The sequence below is a fragment of the Schistocerca piceifrons genome, chromosome 2 (assembly GCF_021461385.2).
Source record: "Schistocerca piceifrons isolate TAMUIC-IGC-003096 chromosome 2, iqSchPice1.1, whole genome shotgun sequence".
Classification (NCBI taxonomy): domain Eukaryota; kingdom Metazoa; phylum Arthropoda; class Insecta; order Orthoptera; family Acrididae; genus Schistocerca; species Schistocerca piceifrons.
In genome coordinates this window covers 479,866,938-479,888,978 of record NC_060139.1, presented here as the reverse complement: position 1 = coordinate 479,888,978, position 22,041 = coordinate 479,866,938, and the positions used below count along the sequence as shown (strand labels likewise).

At 38.7% G+C, this 22,041-nt stretch overlaps 2 protein-coding genes across 4 annotated transcripts in view; one reads left to right on the top strand and one right to left on the bottom strand.

Annotated features, from left to right (window-relative positions):
- LOC124776253 (28 kDa heat- and acid-stable phosphoprotein-like) overlaps positions 1-8,745 on the bottom strand; it is a 62,925-nt gene extending 54,180 nt beyond the window's left edge. Inside the window, exons 1-2 of the mRNA XM_047251126.1 lie at positions 8,560-8,745; positions 8,217-8,314 (exon numbers count right to left, since the gene is read on the bottom strand). Coding sequence (XP_047107082.1) covers positions 8,217-8,314; positions 8,560-8,569 — 108 coding nt within the window. The 5' untranslated portion in view covers positions 8,570-8,745. The remainder of the gene's footprint in view (positions 1-8,216; positions 8,315-8,559) is intronic.
- A 97-nt stretch (positions 8,746-8,842) lies between these two features.
- LOC124776251 (integrator complex subunit 13) overlaps positions 8,843-22,041 on the top strand; it is a 311,412-nt gene continuing 298,213 nt past the window's right edge. For 2 of the 3 annotated variants that reach the window (XM_047251124.1, XM_047251122.1), the window contains exons 1-3: positions 8,844-9,615; positions 9,689-9,763; positions 18,152-18,310. In XM_047251124.1, the coding sequence (XP_047107080.1) occupies positions 9,382-9,615; positions 9,689-9,763; positions 18,152-18,310 (468 nt within the window). In that variant the 5' untranslated portion in view covers positions 8,844-9,381. Of the gene's footprint in view, positions 9,616-9,688; positions 9,764-18,151; positions 18,311-22,041 lie in introns of all 3 variants that reach the window. The other variant, XM_047251121.1, reaches the window with a different exon arrangement.

The following is a 22,041-nucleotide window of genomic DNA, read 5'->3' as shown; positions in this document are numbered from 1 at the left end:
ATCCCGTAGCAGACCATGCTCTACAGCATGACAGTCATGACCTGGGGGCATGTTTCACCGCATATGCCATCTGGATTCTTCCCCCCAGACATCAGTATCTCAGAACTCCGCGGGCGGGAACTTGCACTACAACATATGTCCTTGGTTCTTCACAATAACTACTCCTTTCTTCACTCCATTGTAGTTTTCTACATCTTTCATTATTTGACTTGTATATTTGCCCCCCCCCCCCCCCACCTGTTACACACAATGCACTTAGCTTTTCACTCTAACTTGTGTATGTTGTTTTAGTAGTACTCTCTGTCTTGCATATTACTCTTTCTTCCACCTTTAAGATCTCAGGTTTTCAAATCTTGTCCGGTACAGTCCCCAACAATCAGTCTTTCTTTCTCATCCTGTCCGCTAAGTCTCCCCTGACTTTTCTGAACTGTACCATTTCCCTAAACCTCTCCAGTCCTTTTCCTTCACCCCTCTTCCTTCCCTTCAACTCCTACGTCAGAAGGAGGAGCCACTGGTTCCAAAGCTTGTAAAAGTTATATAGCTTGTAAAAGTTATACCTTTTTGTTTCTGTGTTCTCTTGCCACCGCACGGTGAGTAGAATTATTATCTATCCACTTACATTATACTGACATAAATTATGAAATTCAAAATTTGACAGTGGAATGCACATTCACAGCATTGGCACACAAAGATGTCCTGCATCATGAAGTAACTGCAAGACATTTTCTTCGTGTGTATCTGTGAGACATCGTGGAAACGGGGAATTTTTGGCTATTTTAGAAGCTATTATGTATTTAGATGACTACACACACATTTGCCTTATGAGGAAATAATCGATTATGCAAATATTAATAGTCTTCAGACAGTGGTCAGTGGGGCAAAAATAACTGATAAATATTGATAGTATCATTGTACTGCCCACCAAGAACTTATCTCAAGACGGGAACTGAACAATTTAGTGAGCGAGATAGAACCATCATTAATTATTTTTTGAGATTATAATGCCCACAGGTATGCTTGGTGATGTTACTATCAAGACAATTATGGAGCAACTTTTTTGGCATTGTAGCTGTCTTTATGTACGGAATAATAGATTGCTAAGATTGATTTTGAACCTGGAAAAAGGCCTGTCCACAATCTATGTAACTGTGTTCACCAAACCTTGCTACAGGTTTCCAGTGGAATATCCTTGACTATCCCACGGGGTCATACAGCTGTGATAGAGATAAAGACAACTCACGATTATCCTTCGCCACCCACTAACCCGCCAAGAAAGTGGAAAGTTCACAAAGCAACCTCAGTGAAAACCAAGCAATGATACAGAACTGGATTAAGACACTAACATCATCTTCCTCACAGACAGAAAGTTACTATGAACTTTTTAGTATTATCAATTATGCAGTGAGTGCATCAGTTCCTACAATCATTGCAGCCCACATATTGAGTGGAACATTGACACCTTGGCAGAATAAAAATTGCAACTTCTTTATGAGAAACTGGACAGTGGCAGTCAACGAAGACCAAAAAAGATGACTGGGGAAAAAGTTCGTGTAGTTGCAAATTATTGCACAGTGGTAGAAGGAAGTGTCATGAACAACAAACAAAGTTCTGACCAGTGGGGTGTGAGCTTGGTAGTGGGGGCATTTAAAGATCACTTATGTTTTACTTGTACATTTCAAAAATTGTGACTTTTAGCAAAAATGTTGTCTAGCATAAAATAAAACGGCATTAAGCTTCCAATTTATTTTTTCCGCTAGTACTAATAATTTGTGTGTTGCACGGAGGACGGAAAAATTTCTGATTATTAAAAAAACAATACAGAGGGCTGACTGACAGACACTGGCTGTCATACAAAATGGGAGGCCAAATTACTTCCAAATCTACATGAATGGCTCCAAGACACCAGAAGGAACAGGATATGCTTTCTATTGCCTATTAATGAACACTATACCTAATGCAGTGCCTATTTACACTGCAGAAATATTAGTTAAGTAGTTACCAGTACCTGTGGAATAAGGAACAAATTTCAAAAGTCTTAGTCTTACATCTATATCTGCCACAACGTATATATTTTCTTCACATTAATATTTAAGTCCACTTTGGCAATAGGTGATTTTATCAGTATATGCAACTTTTAAATCCAAGAAGTGCACTTTACGTATAAACAGAAGTAGCAGGTTAATAGGTGGATACCACCTAAAACCAAATAAATATTTTACAGTTTGAACAATATTATGAAAGGCATGGACATAGTAACACTGTTTCATTTCATCCTGGATTTTCCATTGTTTTTAAGAGTCTGAATAACTGTTTATGAATGCAAACTACAGACTAACCATGTACTAAACACTGATGTGTCTCTACTGCTCTACTATATAAGTTAGTGATACCAACTCATGAGAAACTGTCATAAAAGACATCAAAATTTGGCTTAAGTTACAGAACACAATCACACAGGTACATTTCCATACGTTATTCATATGCACAGTATTTAATAACAAGAGGGGCTCTGGCACTTCACTACTTAAAGTAAAGATAGCAAAGTTTTGCCTTAGGATCTTCAGTGAAGCAACAGGGCATCCAAAACTATTTTGGCCAATCCATATACATTCTACAGTGTGTCCCGTTTTAGTCTATTTTGCACATTCACCTGCACAACTCATATATGATACTTAGTTTTTAACCCGGAGGGACAGGCACCAACTATTCTAGGAAACACAGGATGGCAAAATAACATATCTCTGACAAATATTAAAAACCCTGACACAAATAGGACACTGGACCATTCATGAAGGTTGAACACAGAAAGACTATAATGCAATCATAATAAAAATACTGACCAGCAATGTAGTAGAAGTACCTAAAGAAAGAGACTTTACTGCACAGAGCAGACCAGGTTACACCGTGAAAAATCTTATTCTCTGCAAAACATAATAGGAAGTGTGGACTACAAAATCCATAAACTGGTTGAACCAATACAGACAGTACGAAGACAGCAATACCATACCCAAACAACAACCAAAACAACATTCAAAAACCCAATGGTCACAAACTCACAGCCGTAAACAAACAAAACAAACTAGAAAATGCTCCCAATAAGCAAACACTACAGACAGGCAAGATTGAATAGATAAATAGAAATAAAAATCAGATAAAGAACACCCATTTTTCAGACAAAGACAACAACTTTATATAAACATAACTACCGAAAAACAAAGGAATTAACTTACAAAAGCTCTGCAACTGCTGCTAACTTATGCGGGGTACCAATGTGTGGACCTGCAGTAATCATTATGCAGTCGACAGTTTATTGCTGTTAGTGTCTCTTTGTTTCACATTACAATAAATGGCAGCATGATGCAAAGAAAGCTTGCATCCAGAATTGATTTTGAAAGTCTGATTAGATTTTGAATTATTATTATTATTATTTTGACACTACTATATTCCGTGTCCCATTTACCACTCTCTTGTAAAATTGGTTTATATTATTTGTGATTCAAAAGTTTAAAAAATGTTTTCAATTTCATTTCTTTCTTACTCAATGATTGATTGTATGAATGGGCTTAGTTTATTTAATATTATTTGCTACAAATAAGTGCCAAATGTGAACATTAACTACTCTGCAAAAGCTGCTTCCATGAAATCTATTACCCCCCCCCCTCTCTCTCTCTCTCTCTCTCTCTCTCTCTCTCTCTCTCTCTCTCTCTCTCTCTCTCTCTCTCTCTCTCTCTCACACACACACACACACACAGCGGATGAACAACCACCCGAGCTAATAATACCCCTCTGGCTCCCTCGAAAATGTAATACTACACTGCACCATGCACACACAGGTCAGACGATAAAGGATGACAAAATATACAGCTACTCTGGAATCCAGACTAATGAACAGACTTGCACAGAACGGTGGACACTATTTCAAGAATATACACAAGAGAGGCACATAAACCTATACCCAGATCAAACAATCATAATACAAATGACAGTAGTGATGACAGAAATTGAAAAATAATACAGGGATACAGAAACAAAACATGAAGCAGACACACACCAAGAAAAGGTAACACAAACAGACACAAAACTACACGGAATAATATTAGACACTGAAATATACGAACACAGCTACACATGAACTTACAAATAAAGAAAATTCTGGACAGAAAAGCATAAGTAAGATCCCATTCTGAGATTTGCCTTCTTGAAAGTACTGACAGTAATAACTACAATGAAGAATCACCACAAGAGGTCAGTGCTAGCACAATGAGTTGTTCACGTGCTATTCATTGGACTGTTGCCTGTAAACATGTGCTACGTCAGTGTTCTTGGAAAAAAACTGTGGCGGTGACGTGGCTCTGTAGTTGTTCCCACATAGTGATTTGTAAAGATGGGGAAAAAATAAATAAGTAAACAAATATAAGCGAGACTCAAGCAGTGATTAAGTACACCATAAAGACAGGTGTGAAAGCAAAGGACATTTGTGCCGATTTCCAGAATACACTGGGGGACTCTGCTCCTTCGTATTCAACTGTCGCCAAGTGGACAAATGAATTTAAATTTGATCAGGAAAGCTTAGATGATAATCCGCGCAATGGTCGGCCAAGATGTGTCACTACTCCAGAAATCATTGCAAAAGTGCACAAAATGGTCAGAGGATCGCCGATTGAAAGTGCATGAAATTGCTCACACTTGCCAGATGTCATCTGAAAGGGTATATCTCATTTTAACTGAAGAATTAGAAACAAAAAAATTATCTGCACGGTGGGTGCTGTGACTCTTGATGCTGGATCAAAAAAGCCTGAGAATGGACAAATCAGAACAATGTTTTGCCCGTTTTAGGAGAAACTAACAAGATTTTTTGTGCAGGTTTGTGACCACATATGAAATTGGGTGCACTAGTATACCCCAGAGAGAGAGGGGGGGGGGGGAGGGGGGGAGGAGAAGAAGAAGTCAAACCAGTGGAAACGGGCTGATTCTCCCACCAAAGAAAGCAAAGACAATTCCTCCGGCACGAAAGGTCAAGGCATTAGTGTTCTGGGATGTGAAGGGGATTCTGTTTGTAGATTATCTCCCCATTTGGCAAACAATTACTAGAGAATACTATGCTGACCTCCTGCACAAATTCCAACAAAATATACGTGAAAAAAGCCGGGTTTAAAAAGGAAGAAAGTCAACTTCCATCAAGACAACACGTGCCAACACACACGTGCCACTGGCATGACAAAAGGCATGGATCGTTGCCACACCCTCCTTATTCATCTGAAATGGCTCCGTCACACTTCCATCTCTTCCCCAAACTGAAAATTTTTCTTGCTGGATGAGTAGGCCTGGAGGAAACTCATTTTCGAGATGGGATCAAGGCACTGGAACATCATTGGATCAAGTGCATTACTCTACAAGGAGACTACATCGAAAAATAAAGTTTCAGCGATGTAAGTACTTTTTTTCTTATTCCGTTCCAAGAACTTTTTAAACCACCCTTGTATAATAAGTGTCTTTGAAGTATATTTCATAATAGTCTGTAAAGAGTGACTGGCTACTGATGCCTAAGAGTCACTTAAAAAGTTTGATTAATTTAGGAAACTAAGCCTTCATATAAAGTCAGTTTATATACAGACGGGTTCAGAAAAAAAATGTAGACACTCTTTGATAATTAATTTCTTTGGAGAAAAATGACATTTTGCATGGTAGCATAGTCCATTGTTTTCTCAACAGATCTTGGTGTGCGTTTTCCAGCAGATGACAGTGCAGTGCAGTAATGAATGAAGTATGATTGTCGTTTGAGCAGTGCATGGCAATATTAAAGTGGTACTGGAAATACAGAAGCACGATAGAGGTACAATTTCAATGGTGTAATGTGTATGGAAATGAGCCACCAACACATTATGTCAATTTATCATGTCTAGCATAAACTTTAAGCCAATGGTTTTGTTCAGCATTGCATAAGGAAAGGTCTGGCTGACCAAAAACTTCAACGAGTCTAGCTCCCAGCACTCCAGTGCTGCAACATTTTGCTAAGTCACTTCAAAAATCTGAAGCAGGATGCACGTGAAAGCGGGGTAAGCTAATCAAGCGTACAATGAATTCTGAAGGCTGCAAAGTGGAAAGTGTACATTTCAAGATCTCTGCATGCTATATATGAGGTCAACCCAAATCAAAGGATAGAGTTCTCATGAGTGGTTTGACGAGGCACACTTCAAACTGAATGGTACTGTAAACCACCACAACTGCGTGTACTGAGCTCCTGAAAATCCTTACATTCATGTGGATGTTAATCTGATAGGTGTTAATGTGTGGTGTGGTCTGTCACTGTGTAGTTTGATTGGCCCATTTTTCTTTGAGGGTACCATTACTGGTGAGGTGTATCTTCATATGCTGTAAACATTGATAATACCTGCCATCTGAGAGATATTTGGAAATGGATGATTTTACCTACAACAAGATGGTGTTCCACCTCACTATCACAGATATGTCTGAGCCTACTCTACATGTGCAAGAATTTCAACTTCATGTCATTTTCCACCATTAATATTGATTATAAAAGTGTTTTTACATTTTTTCTGGACCTCTCTGTACAAAACTTGTAATGTCAAAATTGAAAGAAAAGGGCTTGATGCAATTCTGGGGCTTTCCCTTCTGCTCACTGACTGGTCTTCAACCATTTTACCTACATCTACCCATCCCTCTTTTCTCCTATTCTAAATTATGAACATTTTCACGTAACACATTCTGTAACTGATTTAGTTTCTATTTTGTGTTTTTTTTTCTTTTTAACACATTAATATTACTTTGATTTTGCTGAAAACAATATTGGCTTCTGGGCACTTTGAAACACATAATACTAAAGCACAAAAGTGCTCTCTGCTACACTGCACTAGTTCCCTACATCAATTGCAACATGGTGTAGCTGAAATAATTTGAGTGTTAACTATAGCAATATGCTGTAACGTATGACAAAGTGAAAGGTTGCTGCCCCCCCCCCCCCCCACCTCCCCCCTTTGTGCTGCATAATCAAAGACCACCTCCCCCCATCCTACAACAATATTTCTCTCGCCCCTTATCTCCTCTAGTTTCAACCCTGTGCCGAATAGTCAATTTTGATGAGATAACAAAATGCCTCATTTAACTGTTATAGATGTAAAAAGCTGGGAATGTACAAATAGGGATAGAGCATACTTTGCAGTGGCACCAGTGTGCTCTCTGTCTTCCTTCCATGCCACACATTGCAACAGTTACCCTCTTAATTGGCAACAATGGAGCAACCACTACATTGGGCTAATGTTTCTGCTTCTGACTTTTCATAGAAAAATTCATATGCTCAGAAAATAACTGCTGTTAGTTCTTAATGTTATACCTCGTGTCTTTGCTTTATGTCACCCTAAATCAAGTTCCTTTACCTAAGTTAAACGAACAGGAAAATGCACACTAAATGTTCCATGCGCATCCTGAAGTGCACACTACAGTCAGACAATGTTGGCTGGAGTGTACATGGTACTTCTTGCCACTGTGCATTGCCCACCATCTGCCCTTTCACGTCACATTATAGTGATTACCAGAATTCTCATCTATGTTAATCGACATCAGCATCATGTAACCAATAACATATGACACATCGAGTTAGTTATGTGCATTTATAAACAGAAAAATTGATGTGTGTATGTTAATTTATTATTAGCCAACTACTAATTACAGAATATATCACTCATTTTCATAAGCTTCTTACAATTGGGAACTACTTTATCTTCACTGTCTGGAATGAGGATAGATGACACTAGAAACCAGTTAGAGTAATTTCCACAAAGGATTGCCAATGAAATGCAATAAGGTAGTACAAAAAGGGATGTTAAAAGCTGAAGACGGTGATAAGAGAAGTTTAGAGGCATCCTGCAACCAATGTCAAATGGCTGATAATCTTGCCTTGACCAATTCTATTTCACTCATGCTACATATATTTCTGAAAATCAGTTTACATATTCCACACCATTATAAAAATATTAATAAATGAATATAAATAAAAAAGTAACATCATGAGATTTGTATATTCCCACTTCTTCAAATACCATGTAGTAATTTAACTGAACTGCAGTTGAAAAATTTCATAGTCTAAGGCACAACGATGATTCTCCAAAACAAAAAGGAATTTCGTGCCGTAACATTTTCAACAAACCAATCTCACCATAACTCCATACTCAATAAGGTAACATTTATGTAGATCTTACTCTCCATTTCCTTTCCTTTTCTTCTCGTTTCATTTGCTCTTCAATTTCTTCTGGGTTTGTGAAATGTCGGTTTCTGCCCTTATGGTTGGTGTATTTTCCTGTAGATGCAAAAGACAATATTAATACTAAGGTTAGTCAAAATAATTTAACCATGTGATACGAAGTTCACACGCTGCGGGAAAGTGGCCACGCGAGTGAGGTGTAGGCGGGTTTAATGTATATTTTAAGAGTATTCAATGCAGGAGTTGAAAAAATTGTCATAATTTATTTAATATTGTTTTTATTGCTATACAACATTAAATTCCACGAAAGTTGGCTCAATATATACACAATGATGATTTACCTCTAGGCATCTTCGCGGGTGGTTAATCACACACAGTTACAGAAAGCGATATAAAAAAAATTCAAATTATCACCGTCTAAGACCCTCGCAATTCGTTTCGAGTTGGTTACTATTCAATCGAAAACTTAACCTATGATACAGTAGACTGCAACACTCTTTCCCTTTCGTTTTCAAATCAAAGATAAATATCTTGCAAACACACTACAGCAAAGATACTACAAAAGATCGTAAACCCCTATTATCTTCAACAACAAAATTCACATCCTTTCTACGATGTTTTCTGAGAAGCTAGTTGCACCTGAAAATTGATATAATATTAATACACTGGACTGCAGTGATGGTCAATATGCAACCAGTGAAAAAATTAGGCGAGTCCGCTTGTTCACATTTTTGTTGTCATGCCAGTAGAGTATTTCCACATGCTAATTTGGTGGCACGAGTTTTGACACACAAGTTTGGAAATCACTGACATCAAAAGAAAACTTGAGCAAAGTTACTATAACGATGTAAACAACGGAACAACATTGTAAACAATCTCGTGGTTCACAGTGTTTTGATTTCGATAAGAGGGAAAAGCATAGCCTAAGTGGTTAACAAGAATAAAGCTTTTGCTCCAGTTTGCAGTCCAATGCGCTTTTTCGTTATGTGTACATCGATTTCTGTATTTTTACAGCATATTGCCGTATGTTACGACAATAGGAACAGTCAACGCGACTAATAACACTGGCTAGTTTTGGATTGTTTTGCGTGGTTATAGAGAATTTAGCTACGCATGTTTAAACTATTAGAGTGATTACGGTGATACAGTCAGCACTACTCACAATGACCGTCTACGAAAAAATGTACCCATCTAGCCATAAAACAGTTTTCGTACTAGATCACACACCTTACTTCGGCATTTCTTGTGAATGTCAGATAGAATTTGATTTCAGCAAATCTCGCGGTCCAGGTTTTATTCCATTAGCCCCAATTTCAAAATCATTGTGGACGTGCAGTGTTGAAGCTGCCGTGGAATACTGTAGAATTGCATGGGACCTTTTCCCGCAAGGAAAACTGGTAACTTGATAAACTGAGATAATGAGTTAAAGACAACCTGGAGGTCAGTATCGATTTCATTTATTTTTTCCAGATCCGCTTCGTCGTAAGTGACACAAGTGCCCATACTCTGAACACATGGAGCCAACAGCAACAGAATTTGACTCATGTAAGTTTCGACTTGGGTACCATTTTTAAAAGTTGGTGTTCTTCCTGAAATTCTGATGATTTGAAAATACTTTTTATGCTAATTCCTCCGGGGGAAGAAAATCGAGAATCTGGCAACTGATGAAGAAAATTAGTTATTATAGCTGTAGTCATTTGTTCATGTATTGTAGTCATTAAAAAAATCTGTTACAGGATTATATTTGCTACAGTATGAATATTCGCATCTCAGGTACATATAGTACAATTTCATTCGTATTTTGTATTATGAAGACCTCCACTGATAATAATAGTGGCTTTGTTTCCACATGTCCACCATGTATATATTGCTATCCCAGTTATCTGGGATTAATGGTGACATTACACAATTAAAAATCTGTACATCAGTGCTTCATTATTACACACACACACACACACACACATTCAATATTGACGTCATTTGCTGCAAATGCAGGTTACTGTTGCTAGAGGGATGTGCCACTGATAGTTGGGATAGTGTCCCTTTTTAACAGTTGCAAATGGAGTTAAAGACGGTGTCTTGGATCAAAAGAATCAATTTTCTCAGTTTTCTAGACAGCTCAGTGCTGCTCAATACTTGAAATGCTTTTTGACAAATTCTAATTTTTCTACCTTTTGTAGACAGAAAAAAGTACTAAGTGTTACCAATTTTGTAGACAACAAGTTCACTGCCATGTGATTTAAAATTTTGTCTGTGGTTTCCGCCTATTCTGGACCAGTCAGTTTATCAGTCATCTGCTTAATTGGGCACATAAATTTGAAATGTTATTTTAATACAGTGATAGAGCATACCAATCACGTAGCTTTACTTGTTAAAGCATCAGTTCTTGGCTGGGGAGATGTGATGGCCATTCATCTAATCTATCTAGTGGATTAACGAGGAGGGTTGGTATGCTGGTCAGCCTGGATGCCATTTTTGGTAGTTTCCCACATCCCATAAGGTGAATACTGGGCTGGTTCCCAAGTCCCTCCTCAGTTACATGATTTGCAAACATTTAGAAAACTTTTGCTCATTTTCACATGACTAACATTACATGCAGACAGTTGGGATACACATATTCGGTCCTTGGGGTGGGGTAACTGGTTGATGACAGGTAGGTCATCTGGGCACCTCTTAAATTAACCGTGCCGAATTCGTTCATGACCCCACACTGATGTTACACTTTACAATAATAGAAATTCTTCTATGGAATAGGAGTAGTTTTTGAGGAGAAACTTCCTCAATTTATATTCCAATTTTACTTTGCTGTCTGTCAGACATTTTATGTCACTGGATAAGTGACCAAAAATTTTCGTTGCAGCATTGTACACCATTTTTTGTGCTAAAGACAGCCTTAATGTGGAATAATGAATGTCATTTTTCCTTCTTGTGTTGTAATTATGTACATCATTCTTTATTTTGAACTGTAGTGGATTATTTACAAAAAAAATTTCATAAGTGAACAGTTATACTGTGAAGCAAAAGTCAGAATGCCCAACTCCCTAAAAAGATGTCTACAAGTTAATCATGGGTGTTGTTGTTGTTGTGGTCTTCAGTCCTGAGACTGGTTTGATGCAGCTCTCCATGCTACTCTATCCTGTGCAAGCTTTTTCATCTCCCAGTACCTACTGCAACCTACATCCGTCTGAATCTGCTTAGTGTATTCATCTCTTGGTCTCCCTCTACGATTTTTACCCTCCACGCTGCCCTCCAATACTAAATTGGTGATCCCTTGATGCCTCAGAACATGTCCTACCAACCGATCCCTTCTTCTTGTCAAGTTGTGCCACAAACTTCTCTCTTCCCCAATCCTATTCAATACTTCCTCATTAGTTATGTGATCTACCCATCTAAACTTCAGCATTCTTCTGTAGCACCACATTTCGAAAGCTTCTATTCTCTTCTTGTCCAAACTATTTATCGTCCATGTTTCACTTCCATACATGGCTACACTCCATACAAATACTTTCAGAAACGACTTCCTGACACTTAAATCTATACTCGATGTTAACAAATTTCTCTTCTTCAGAAACGCTTTCCTTGCCATTGCCAGTCTACATTTTATATCCTCTCTACTTCGACCATCATCAGTTATTTTGCTCCCCAAATAGCAGAACTCCTTTACTACTTTAAGTGTCTCATTTCCTAATCTAATTCCCTCAGCATCACCCGACTTAATTAGACTACATTCCATTATCCTTGTTTTGCTTTTGTTGATGTTCATCTTATATCCTCCTTTCAAGACACTGTCCATGCCATTCAACTGCTCTTCCAAGTCCTTTGCTGTCTCTGACAGAATTACAATGTCATCGGCGAACCTCAAAGTTTTTATTTCTTCTCCATGAATTTTAATACCTACTCCGAATTTTTCTTTTGTTTCCTTTATTGCTTCCTCAATATACAGATTGAACAACATCGGGGAGAGGCTACAACCCTGTCTTACTCCCTTCCCAACCACTGCTTCCCTTTCATGTCCCTTGACTCTTATAACTGCCATCTGGTTTCTGTACAAATTGTAAATAGCCTTTCGCTCCCTGTATTTTACCCCTGCCACCTTCAGAATTTGAAAGAGAGTATTCCAGTCAACATTGTCAAAAGCTTTCTCTAAGTCTACAAATGCTAGAAACGTAGGTTCGCCTTTCCTTAATCTTTCTTCTAAGATAAGTCGTAAGATCAGTATTGCCTCACGTGTTCTAGTGTTTCTACGGAATCCAAACTGATCTTCCCCGAGGTTGGCTTCTACTAGTTTTTCCATTCGTCTGTAAAGAATTCGTGTTAGTATTTTGCAGCTGTGACTTATTAAACTGATAGTTCGGTAATTTTCACATCTGTCAACACCTGCTTTCTTTGGGATTGGAATTATTATATTCTTCTTGAAGTCTGAGGGTATTTCGCCTGTTTCATACATCTTGCTCACCAGATGGTAGAGTTTTGTCAGGACTGGCTCTCCCAAGGCCGTCAGTAGTTCCAATGGAATGTTGTCTACTCCGGGGGCCTTGTTTCGACTCAGGTCTTTCAGTGCTCTGTCAAACTCTTCACGCAGTATCATATCTCCCATTTCATCTTCATCTACATCCTCTTCCATTTCCATAATATTGTCCTCAAGTACATCGCCCTTGTATAGACCCTCTATATACTCCTTCCACCTTTCTGCTTTCCCTTCTTTGCTTAGAACTGGGTTTCCATCTGAGCTCTTGATATTCATACAAGTCGTTGTCTTATCTCCAAAGGTCTCTTTAATTTTCCTGTAGGCAGTATCTATCTTACCCCTAGTGAGATAGGCCTCTACATCCTTACATTTGTCCTCTAGCCATCCCTGCTTAGCCATTTTGCACTTCCTGTCGATCTCATTTTTGAGACGTTTGTATTCCTTTTTGCCTGCTTCATTTACTGCATTTTTATATTTTCTCCTTTCATCAATTAAATTCAATATTTCTTCTGTTACCCAAGGATTTCTACTAGCCCTCGTCTTTTTACCTACTTGATCCTCTGCTGCCTTCGCTACTTCACCCCTCAAAGCTGCCCATTCTTCTTCTACTGTATTTCTTTCCCCCATTCCTGTCAATTGTTCCCTTATGCTCTCCCTGAAACTCTGTACAACCACTGGTTCTTTCAGTTTATCCAGGTCCCATCTCCTTAAATTCTCACCGTTTTGCAGTTTCTTCAGTTTTAATCTACAGGTCATAACCAATAGATTGTGGTCAGAGTCCACATCTGCCCCTGGAAATGTCTTACAATTTAAAACCTGGTTCCTAAATCTCTGTCTTACCATTATATAATCTATCTGAAACCTGTCAGTATCTCCAGGGTTCTTCCATGTATACAACCTTCTTTCATGATTCTTGGACCAAGTGTTAGCTATGATTAAGTTGTGCTCTGTGCAAAATTCTACCAGACGGCTTCCTCTTTCATTTCTTAGCCCCAATCCATATTCACCTACTATGTTTCCTTCTCTCCCTTTTCCTACACTCGAATTCCAGTCACCCATGACTATTAAATTTTCGTCTCCCTTCACAATCTGAATAATTTCTTTTATTTCATCATACATTTCCTCAATTTCTTCGTCATCTGCAGAGCTAGTTGGCATATAAACTTGTCACTACTGTAGTAGGTGTGGGCTTCGTATCTATCTTGGCCACAATAATGCGTTCACTATGCTGTTTGTAGTAGCTTACCCGCATTCCTATTTTCCTATTCATTATTAAACCTACTCTTGCATTACCTCTATTTGATTTTGTGTTTATAACCGTGTAGTCACCTGACCAGAAGTCTTGTTCCTCCTGCCACCGAACTTCACTAATTCCCACTATATCTAACTTTAACCTATCCATTTCCCTTTTTAAATTTTCTAACCTACCTGTCCGATTAAGGGATCTGACATTGCACGCTCCGATCCGTAGAACGCCAGTTTTCTTTCTCTTGATAATGACATCCTCTTGAGTAGTCCCCGCCCGGAGATCCGAATGGGGGACTATTTTACCTACGGGATATTTTACCCAAGAGGACGCCATTATCATTTAACCATACAGTAAAGCTGCATGCCCTCGGGAAAAATTACGGCTGTAGTTTCCCCTTGCTTTCAGCCGTTCGCAGTACCAGCACAGCAAGGCCGTTTTGGTTATTGTTACAAGTCCAGATCAGTCAATCATCCAGACTGTTGCCCTTGCAACTACTGAAAAGGCTGCTGCCCCTCTTCAGGAACCACACGTTTGTCTGGCCTCTCAACAGATACCCCTCCGTTGTGGTTGCACCTACGGTACGGCTATCTGTATCGCTGAGGCACGCAAGCCTCCCCACCAACGGCAAGGTCCGTGGTTCATGGGTGAGCACCACAAATTATTAAAAGACTGGTGTGGCAGTTGAAGGTAGCAAAATGAAAGCTGATGTTTTAAATTTCACATTCAAGAAATCGTTCACACAAGAGAATTGTACAAACATACTGTTATTTGACCACCGGACGGACTCCTGTATGGACAAAATAGTAATAAGCATACCTGACTCAAACAAACAACTGAAAGATTGAAAGAAAATAAATCACCAGGTCCAGATAGAACTCCAACTCCATTTTACATAGAGTACTGTACGGCAGCAGCCCCTTACTTAACTAGCAATTATTGTGAATCTCCTGCCTGGCACAAAGTCCCGAGTGACTGGAAAAAATCATAGGTGACACCAATAAATAAGAAATGTGAAAGAATGGACCTGAAAAATTGCAGACCAATATTCCTAACTTCTGTTTGCTGCAGAATCCTTGAACATATTCTCAGTTTGAATAAAATAAATGGGTCGACAGAAGCGTCCGATCCCACGCATCGGCTTTGACCCGTGACGTAAGGGTGTTGTCGTGTGTGATGACATGACGGCGCGGGGTTTGGTTTGTGAGTGTGGCGTGTTTGTAGATGTCGTCGTGTTGTGGTTTGTTGTGCTCTCTGGTGGTATGTCCAGGGTTTTCGTTTGTGTTGTGTAATGGGGTCAGTTTGCATTTGTTCATTATCCAGAATTGTTCGAGTGTCGGCTGTGTTTGTAGTGGAATTAGTTTCAGTGAGTTAACGATTTTGTGTGAAGGTTAATTTAGTGTTGTTCGCTGTTCGTCGTGTGGTAATTTTAGTAAAATTAATCGGTTGTTGTTTTTGTTCAGGAATGGATATGACGGATGAAATTAACAGTGAGCAGGTCAAGGGAAGTGTTCGATCCCAATGTGTGGCTGTGTATGTTGGTATCGGGAGATGTTTTTGAGCTATGTAGGCCAAGGGAAGTGTTTGATCCTAATTTATGGGATCGGGAGCTGCTGTTGAGCTATATAGGTCAAGGGAAGTGTCCGATTCCAGATGATATTGTGTTTAGTGGTTGGTATTTGGGGAGTTTTGTGATGTCTTTTTTTTGTGTGGTTTTGTATGGGGGTGGGTGTCTAAATTTGTTTATATTTAGTTTGCCCCACCCAAAAAAACACCCCATTTACCACGCTTGTCCCTTTAGTGTCATTAGGCTTTTTGTGGAAAGTGTGTGTGTGTGTGTTTTTCGATGTATTTTCGTCCTCATAATGTGTACGTAACGACTTTATATGTGCCATATTGGAATCGTGGTTTATGGTCGTTTCTGCCATTTTTGTGACGTCATGGGTCAAAGCAGAAGGGCGGGATCGGATGCATCCGTATTTCCAAATAAACGGTTTTAGAAATCTTCGCTCTTGTGAAACTCAGTTTGTCCTTTTCTCCCATGATATACTGAGAACTGTGGATGAAGGGCAACAGGCAGATTCCATATTTCTAGATTTCCGGGTAGCATTTGACACGGTGCCCCATTGTAGGCTGTTAATGAAGGCGTGAGCATGTGGAATAAGTTCACAGATATGTCAGTGGCTCGAAGACTTCTTAAATAATAGAATGTAGTGTGTTGTGCTAGACGGCGAGTGTTCATAACAGACAAGGATATCGTCAGGAGTGCCCTCGGGAAGTGTGACAGGACTGCTGCTGTTCTCTATATACATAAATTATTTGCCTGACAGGGTGGACAGAAATCTGCAGTTGTTTGCTGATGACGCTATGGTGTACAGTAAGGTGTCAAAGTTGAGAGACCGTAGGAAAATACAAGATGACTGAGACAAAATGTCCAGTTGGTGTGATGAAAGACAGTTAGTCTTAAATTTGGAAAAATGTAAGTTTATGCGGAGGAGTAGGAAGACCAAACTTGTACTGTTCAGATACAGCGTTACTAGCGTACTGCTTGACACAGTCAAGTCGTTTAAATATCTCTGCATAACATTATTGCAAAGCGATATGAGGTGGAACAAGCATGTGAGAACTGTGGTAGGAAAGGTGAGTGGTTGACTTCAGTTTATTGGGAGAATTTTAGGAAAGAGTGGTTTATCTGTGAAGTAGACGACATACAGGATGCTGGTGTGACCTATTCTTGAGCACTGAGTGTTTGGGATCTGTACTGGGTTTGATTGAAGGATGATATCGAAGCAATTGTGGTGGGCTGCTAGGTTTGTTACTGGTAGGTTTGAACAACGCATAAGGCACTTCAGGAATTCAAAGGGGAGGCCCTGTAGGGAAGGTGATGTTCTTTTTGAGAAACACTGTTGCGAAATTTTAGAGAACTTGCATTTGGACCTGACTGCCAAACAGCTCTACTGTCATCAAAATATATTGTGCATAAGGACCATGAAGAAATTAGGGCTCACATGGACGCATGTAGACAGTTGTTTTTCTCTTGCTTCATTTGTGAGTAGAACAGGAAAGGAAATGACCAGTAGTGGTACTGGGTACAACCGCCATGCATTGTAAGGTGGCTTGCCGAGTATCTGTGTAGATGTAGATGAAGGAGACAGCAGTGTTCCCAGAACTGCAGGGGATTGTTGCTATCAGTGAGTGAAACCATTTTCTTAATTATTAAAATGTAAGCATAACATTAGTGAATAGTTTATTGCTTTAGCTCAACAAGCAAGAAATTGCAATTCAGAAAATATTAGCTTTTGAAAAACATACATCAAAAAATTTGAGAAGTATGTCATACAATTAAGATAAGAACTATAATAGCAACAAATTCTCAAAGATTTGATTATGTGTTAACATTTCATCATACACAATTGAAATGGACACTCACAATTATTGGTATTCCATTAACCACTAAGACTGTAAACACAAGGCTGCAAATTATGGCTGTCTGAGAGCGTGTAAATGAGAGGAAATACCAGACGAAGTCAGTCCCCCCCCCTTTCTCCCACCTCTTAATGAAGTGCTTTTCCTTTATGTCGTCCCGTACGCAGTTTCATGTGGTTTACTAATTCTGCCTGTGGGTTCACCAACATAAGCAACTGATAATTAACTTGTGTTAAACACAGCTTGTAATTTCTAGAATTTCTTGCAGTTTTTTGAGGATCTTAGTTTACATGCAACTTCAGTCTTGGAAAATTAGCTGTGGAATTTTGAATTTTATACATGTAAGTATATAAATGCTTTTAAGCCTTTTATCTTTTTTGTGGGGGGGGGGGGTATTTTTATGACTCCACATATTCACCCACTCCCCTCCCGTCTCTGCAAATGTGTCAAATATGCTGCAACAACATTTATTATAATCAGTCTATAACTGTCTTTTTCTTAACAGTTTTAAAGCTGGTTCATATTATGCAGCTACTTATAGATGTTATTCCTTTGCTATAACAGACAAAGAGATGATCTTCTGTTTGAGAAATGATAAATAACAACAGACCCTTAAGAACATGTTAAAGAAAGAAGAGATACTGTTGTTTGGTTTTGCTACTAATGCACAATTATACCAGTATTGTCTTTTTATGCTCAGTTATTCTGGAAGTTTTTTTCTGTGTCCACTCATTATTTGCACAGAAAATTACCAGATATTTAAGCCACACATTTTTGTGTGTTTTTTTTTCAGATTCTTAATGGCACAGCAGCTGTAGGTGTGCCTGCCAGGGCACACCAGTCTTCTGAATATTCAGTTATTCATGGTCTGCGTGCTGCAATTGAAGCCTTATGTGAATGCTCTGACATACAGCATGAAAAACGAACATCCCTTACAGAAAATGCTGCAAAGGTTAGTTATATGTAAAGTTGCCATTTTTTTTTTTCACAAGAAAAAAGTATTTTTAAATTGAGTGTGTGCCAATCTGAAACACACAAATATTTATATTGTAGTAAAGAATGTTCTATGCGTTTCACTCCCTTGTTTGTCAGTATCCAAACACCACTATTTATCATATAAAAGAGGCACTGAGCAGTGGTTTAGTGTGGCCAGTTGATATGCAGCACTGTTACTTGTGTGGGCATATGTAGCTTCATGTTCTGAAGAAGCAGACGTGTGTGCAGCCTGACCTACTACATTTAATTTCATGTTTGTATGTTTAATCACTGGCCAGACTCTGAGTAGTTGTCATTTATTATTATTTTGTTACTCTTCAGTTTCTTCTGGTGAAGATGATGAGTAATCAGTTTCTTCTGGTGAAGATGATGAGTAATTAGTCCGTGAGTGTTTGGCCATCAGCTAAAATATTTTGTCAATAAATATTATGCCTGTTGGACACCAACACACACTTGAGAACTAATTAAGACAGTGATAACCTACAAGAATGTATTTTCAGGTGCTGCAGGTGCTGTGTTATGTGTTTGGTTGAATTCAAAGGCAAGAACATAAATACAATAAGGCAAAACATGTTATAGGTTAGATGGTACTTTCTAATGGTAAATATGGCTGTTGCTAGCAGGGTATGTAACACAAACACCTTGAACAGCACAGGCACTTATGTATCCTGTTGCAGAATACTGATCTCCTGTTAGAGGTAGAAGTAGTGACGTCAACAAAATAAATATACATCAAATCAAACACTATGCAGATTATGACAGGAACTCTTAAATCCACACCAGAAGTCGTCCTCCAAATCTGTGATGACAGCAAACAATAACACATGAATGGATGAAACTCCAGAGACTTATGAGTGCATGAAACATCGAAGAACTTACCACACACCCTACTAGATGGTAGGGAACCATTCTAGGTAAACAATGGCCAACTCATCCCAGAAAGCTACATCTACATTTACATACATACTCTGCAAGCCACCATACTGTGCATGGCGGAGGGTATCCTGTACCACTAATGGTCATTTCCTGCCCTGTTCCACTCGCAAATAGCAAGGGAAAAATGACTGTCTTACGCGCCTCTGTATGAGCCCTAATTTCTCGTATATTATCTTCATGGTTCTTGTGCACAATGTAAGTTGGCAGCAGTAGAAATGTTTGGCAGTCAGCTTCAGATGCAAGTTCTCTAAATTTTCTCAATGATATTTCTCGAAAAGAAAATCTCCTTCCCTCCAGGGATTCCCATTTAAGTTCCCGAAGCATTTCTGTGTTATTTGAATATATCGGTAACAAATCTGGCAGCCCTCCTCTGATCTGCTTTGATGTCTTCCTTCAATACAACCTGGTACAGTTCCCAGACACTCAAGAAATACTCAAGAATAGCTCGCACTAGTGTCCTTTATGCAGTCTAAGACAAGAGTAGAGAAGGATGTCCTTCTATGAGCATAAGAAGATAGATAAAATAGATCTGACCACCTAACACTAAGGAGTGAACCAACCAAGAAAAATATGGGAGCTCCCTTAACCATGTCAGAACTAGCCAGTGGGGAATGACCAAAAATGACCAGTGCGTCTGCAGAACATTGGAGCAAATACTGAACCACATTTTGCAGCACTGCCCAAAAGGAAAATTTATGGGTACATGGAAAGACTTTGCAGACACAACATCTGCAGTAATCAACTGTCTGTACTCTTTGGATATCTAGGTATGATGAGAAATGGAGATCTCAATTTCCTTTAGCCACTACCAGTTCTCTAGCTAAAGAAAGTTGATAAATCCATTTCATGGCATAGTTGGATAACCAAAGACTACAACCAGTTGATTGCTGTTGAATTTTCTTTTTGGGCAGTCATATAAATCATGGTTCAGTATTTCTTCCAATGTTCCACAGTTGTATTGGTCATCGTTGCTCATTCCACATTAATGTAATATTGCTCTGGTCAAGGTGTAAAAAGATACATAAATAAATATAGAAAAAAACCTTGTTACCAGTGTGTGTTTTAATCGAAAGCAAAACAGATAGTGTGATCAGACTCATAAGTAGCAAATTGAAAGTTAGCACTTTTGTCTGCCAGCCCCTTTATTTCAATAAGTATACAGGCTGTTACCATAGAATCATTTGGAGGCGCTGAAAAATTTTCTTGATTGGAAGATGTGACTATAGACCATACGGAAAATAAATATGACATTTCTGTGATGAATAACTGTGTGGGATATTTCATTTAGATTGACATTTATTGTTCAATAATTTCTGGATAAGAGTGTACCTAGTGATAAATAAATAATCATGGCAAGGGAAAGTCCTTGGTGAGATAGAATAGAATAGTTCATAACCAGAGGGTCCCTCCATAGTGTGCAGTCACTCCATAGAAACAGAGACTACTGCATAATAAGTGTAAAACAAAGCATAGGACTATAGACATGAGATGCTGAATGAAACATATTTGGCTGTCAAGAGGGCAATGTGTGAAGCCTTCAGTGACTACCATAGCAGAGTGTTGTTAGTTGATCTTTCGCAAAGCCCAAAGAAATTCTGGTCATATGTAAAAGATGTTACATCATGAATGTTAGTGTCCAGTCTCTAGCGAATGAGACAGGAATTGAAATTGAGGGTAGCAAAGCAAAAGCTGAAATGCTTAACTAAGTTTTCAGATGTTCCTTTACAAAGCAAAACCCAGGAAAGTTGTGCCAATTTAACCCTCGTACCACCAAAACAATGAGAGAAATAAGTATTACCATCAGTGGTGTTGAGAAACAACTGAAGTTGTTAAAATTGAACTATGCTCCAGGGTTTGATGGGATCCCTACCAGATTCTGTATTGAATTTATGACTGTGTTAGCCCCTCTTCTGACTATATGGATCATAGAGCTCTTGAACAGAAAACAGTGCCCAATAGTTGGAAGATAGCACAGATAACACCTGTCTAGAAGGAGGGTGGTAGAAGTGAGCCACAACTACCATCCAATGTCTTTGATGTCGATTTGTTGTAGAATCTCAGAATATATTCTGAGCTCAAATGTAATGATGTATCTTCTCTTCTGAAAACATCAATCATGTGAAACACAACTCGCACTTTTCTCACATGACATACTGAAAGGTTTTGATCAAGATAGTCAGGTAGATGCCATATTTCTTGATTTCAGAAAAGCATTTGACCCAATACCACATCTATGCTAATTGTCAAAAGTATGATCGTATGGGATATGAAGCGAAATTTGTTATGGGATTGAGAGTTTTCTCTCAGGGAGGATGCACAGCATGTTATCTTAGATGGAGAGTCATCATCAGATGTAGAAGTAACTTCAGGTGTGCTCCATGTAAGCATGTTGGGACCCTTGCTGTTCATGTTGTATATTAATGACCTTGTGGGTGTTATTAATAGTAACCTCACACTTTTTGCAGAGGGCATAGTTATTGATAGTGAAGATCAGATCTTGATAAGATTTCAAAGTGGTGCAAAGATTGGCAACTTGCTTTAAATGTTCAGAAATGTAAAATCGTGCTCCTCTCAAAACAAAAAAGCATAATGTCCTAAGACTATAATATCAGTTGGTGACAGCTGGAATTGGCCAACTCCTGCAAGTGCGTGAGTGTAATACTTTCTAAGAATATGAAATGAAATGATCACATAGGCTTAGTCATGGGTAAAGCAGGTAGTTGCCTTTGGTTTGTTCATAGAATACTGTGA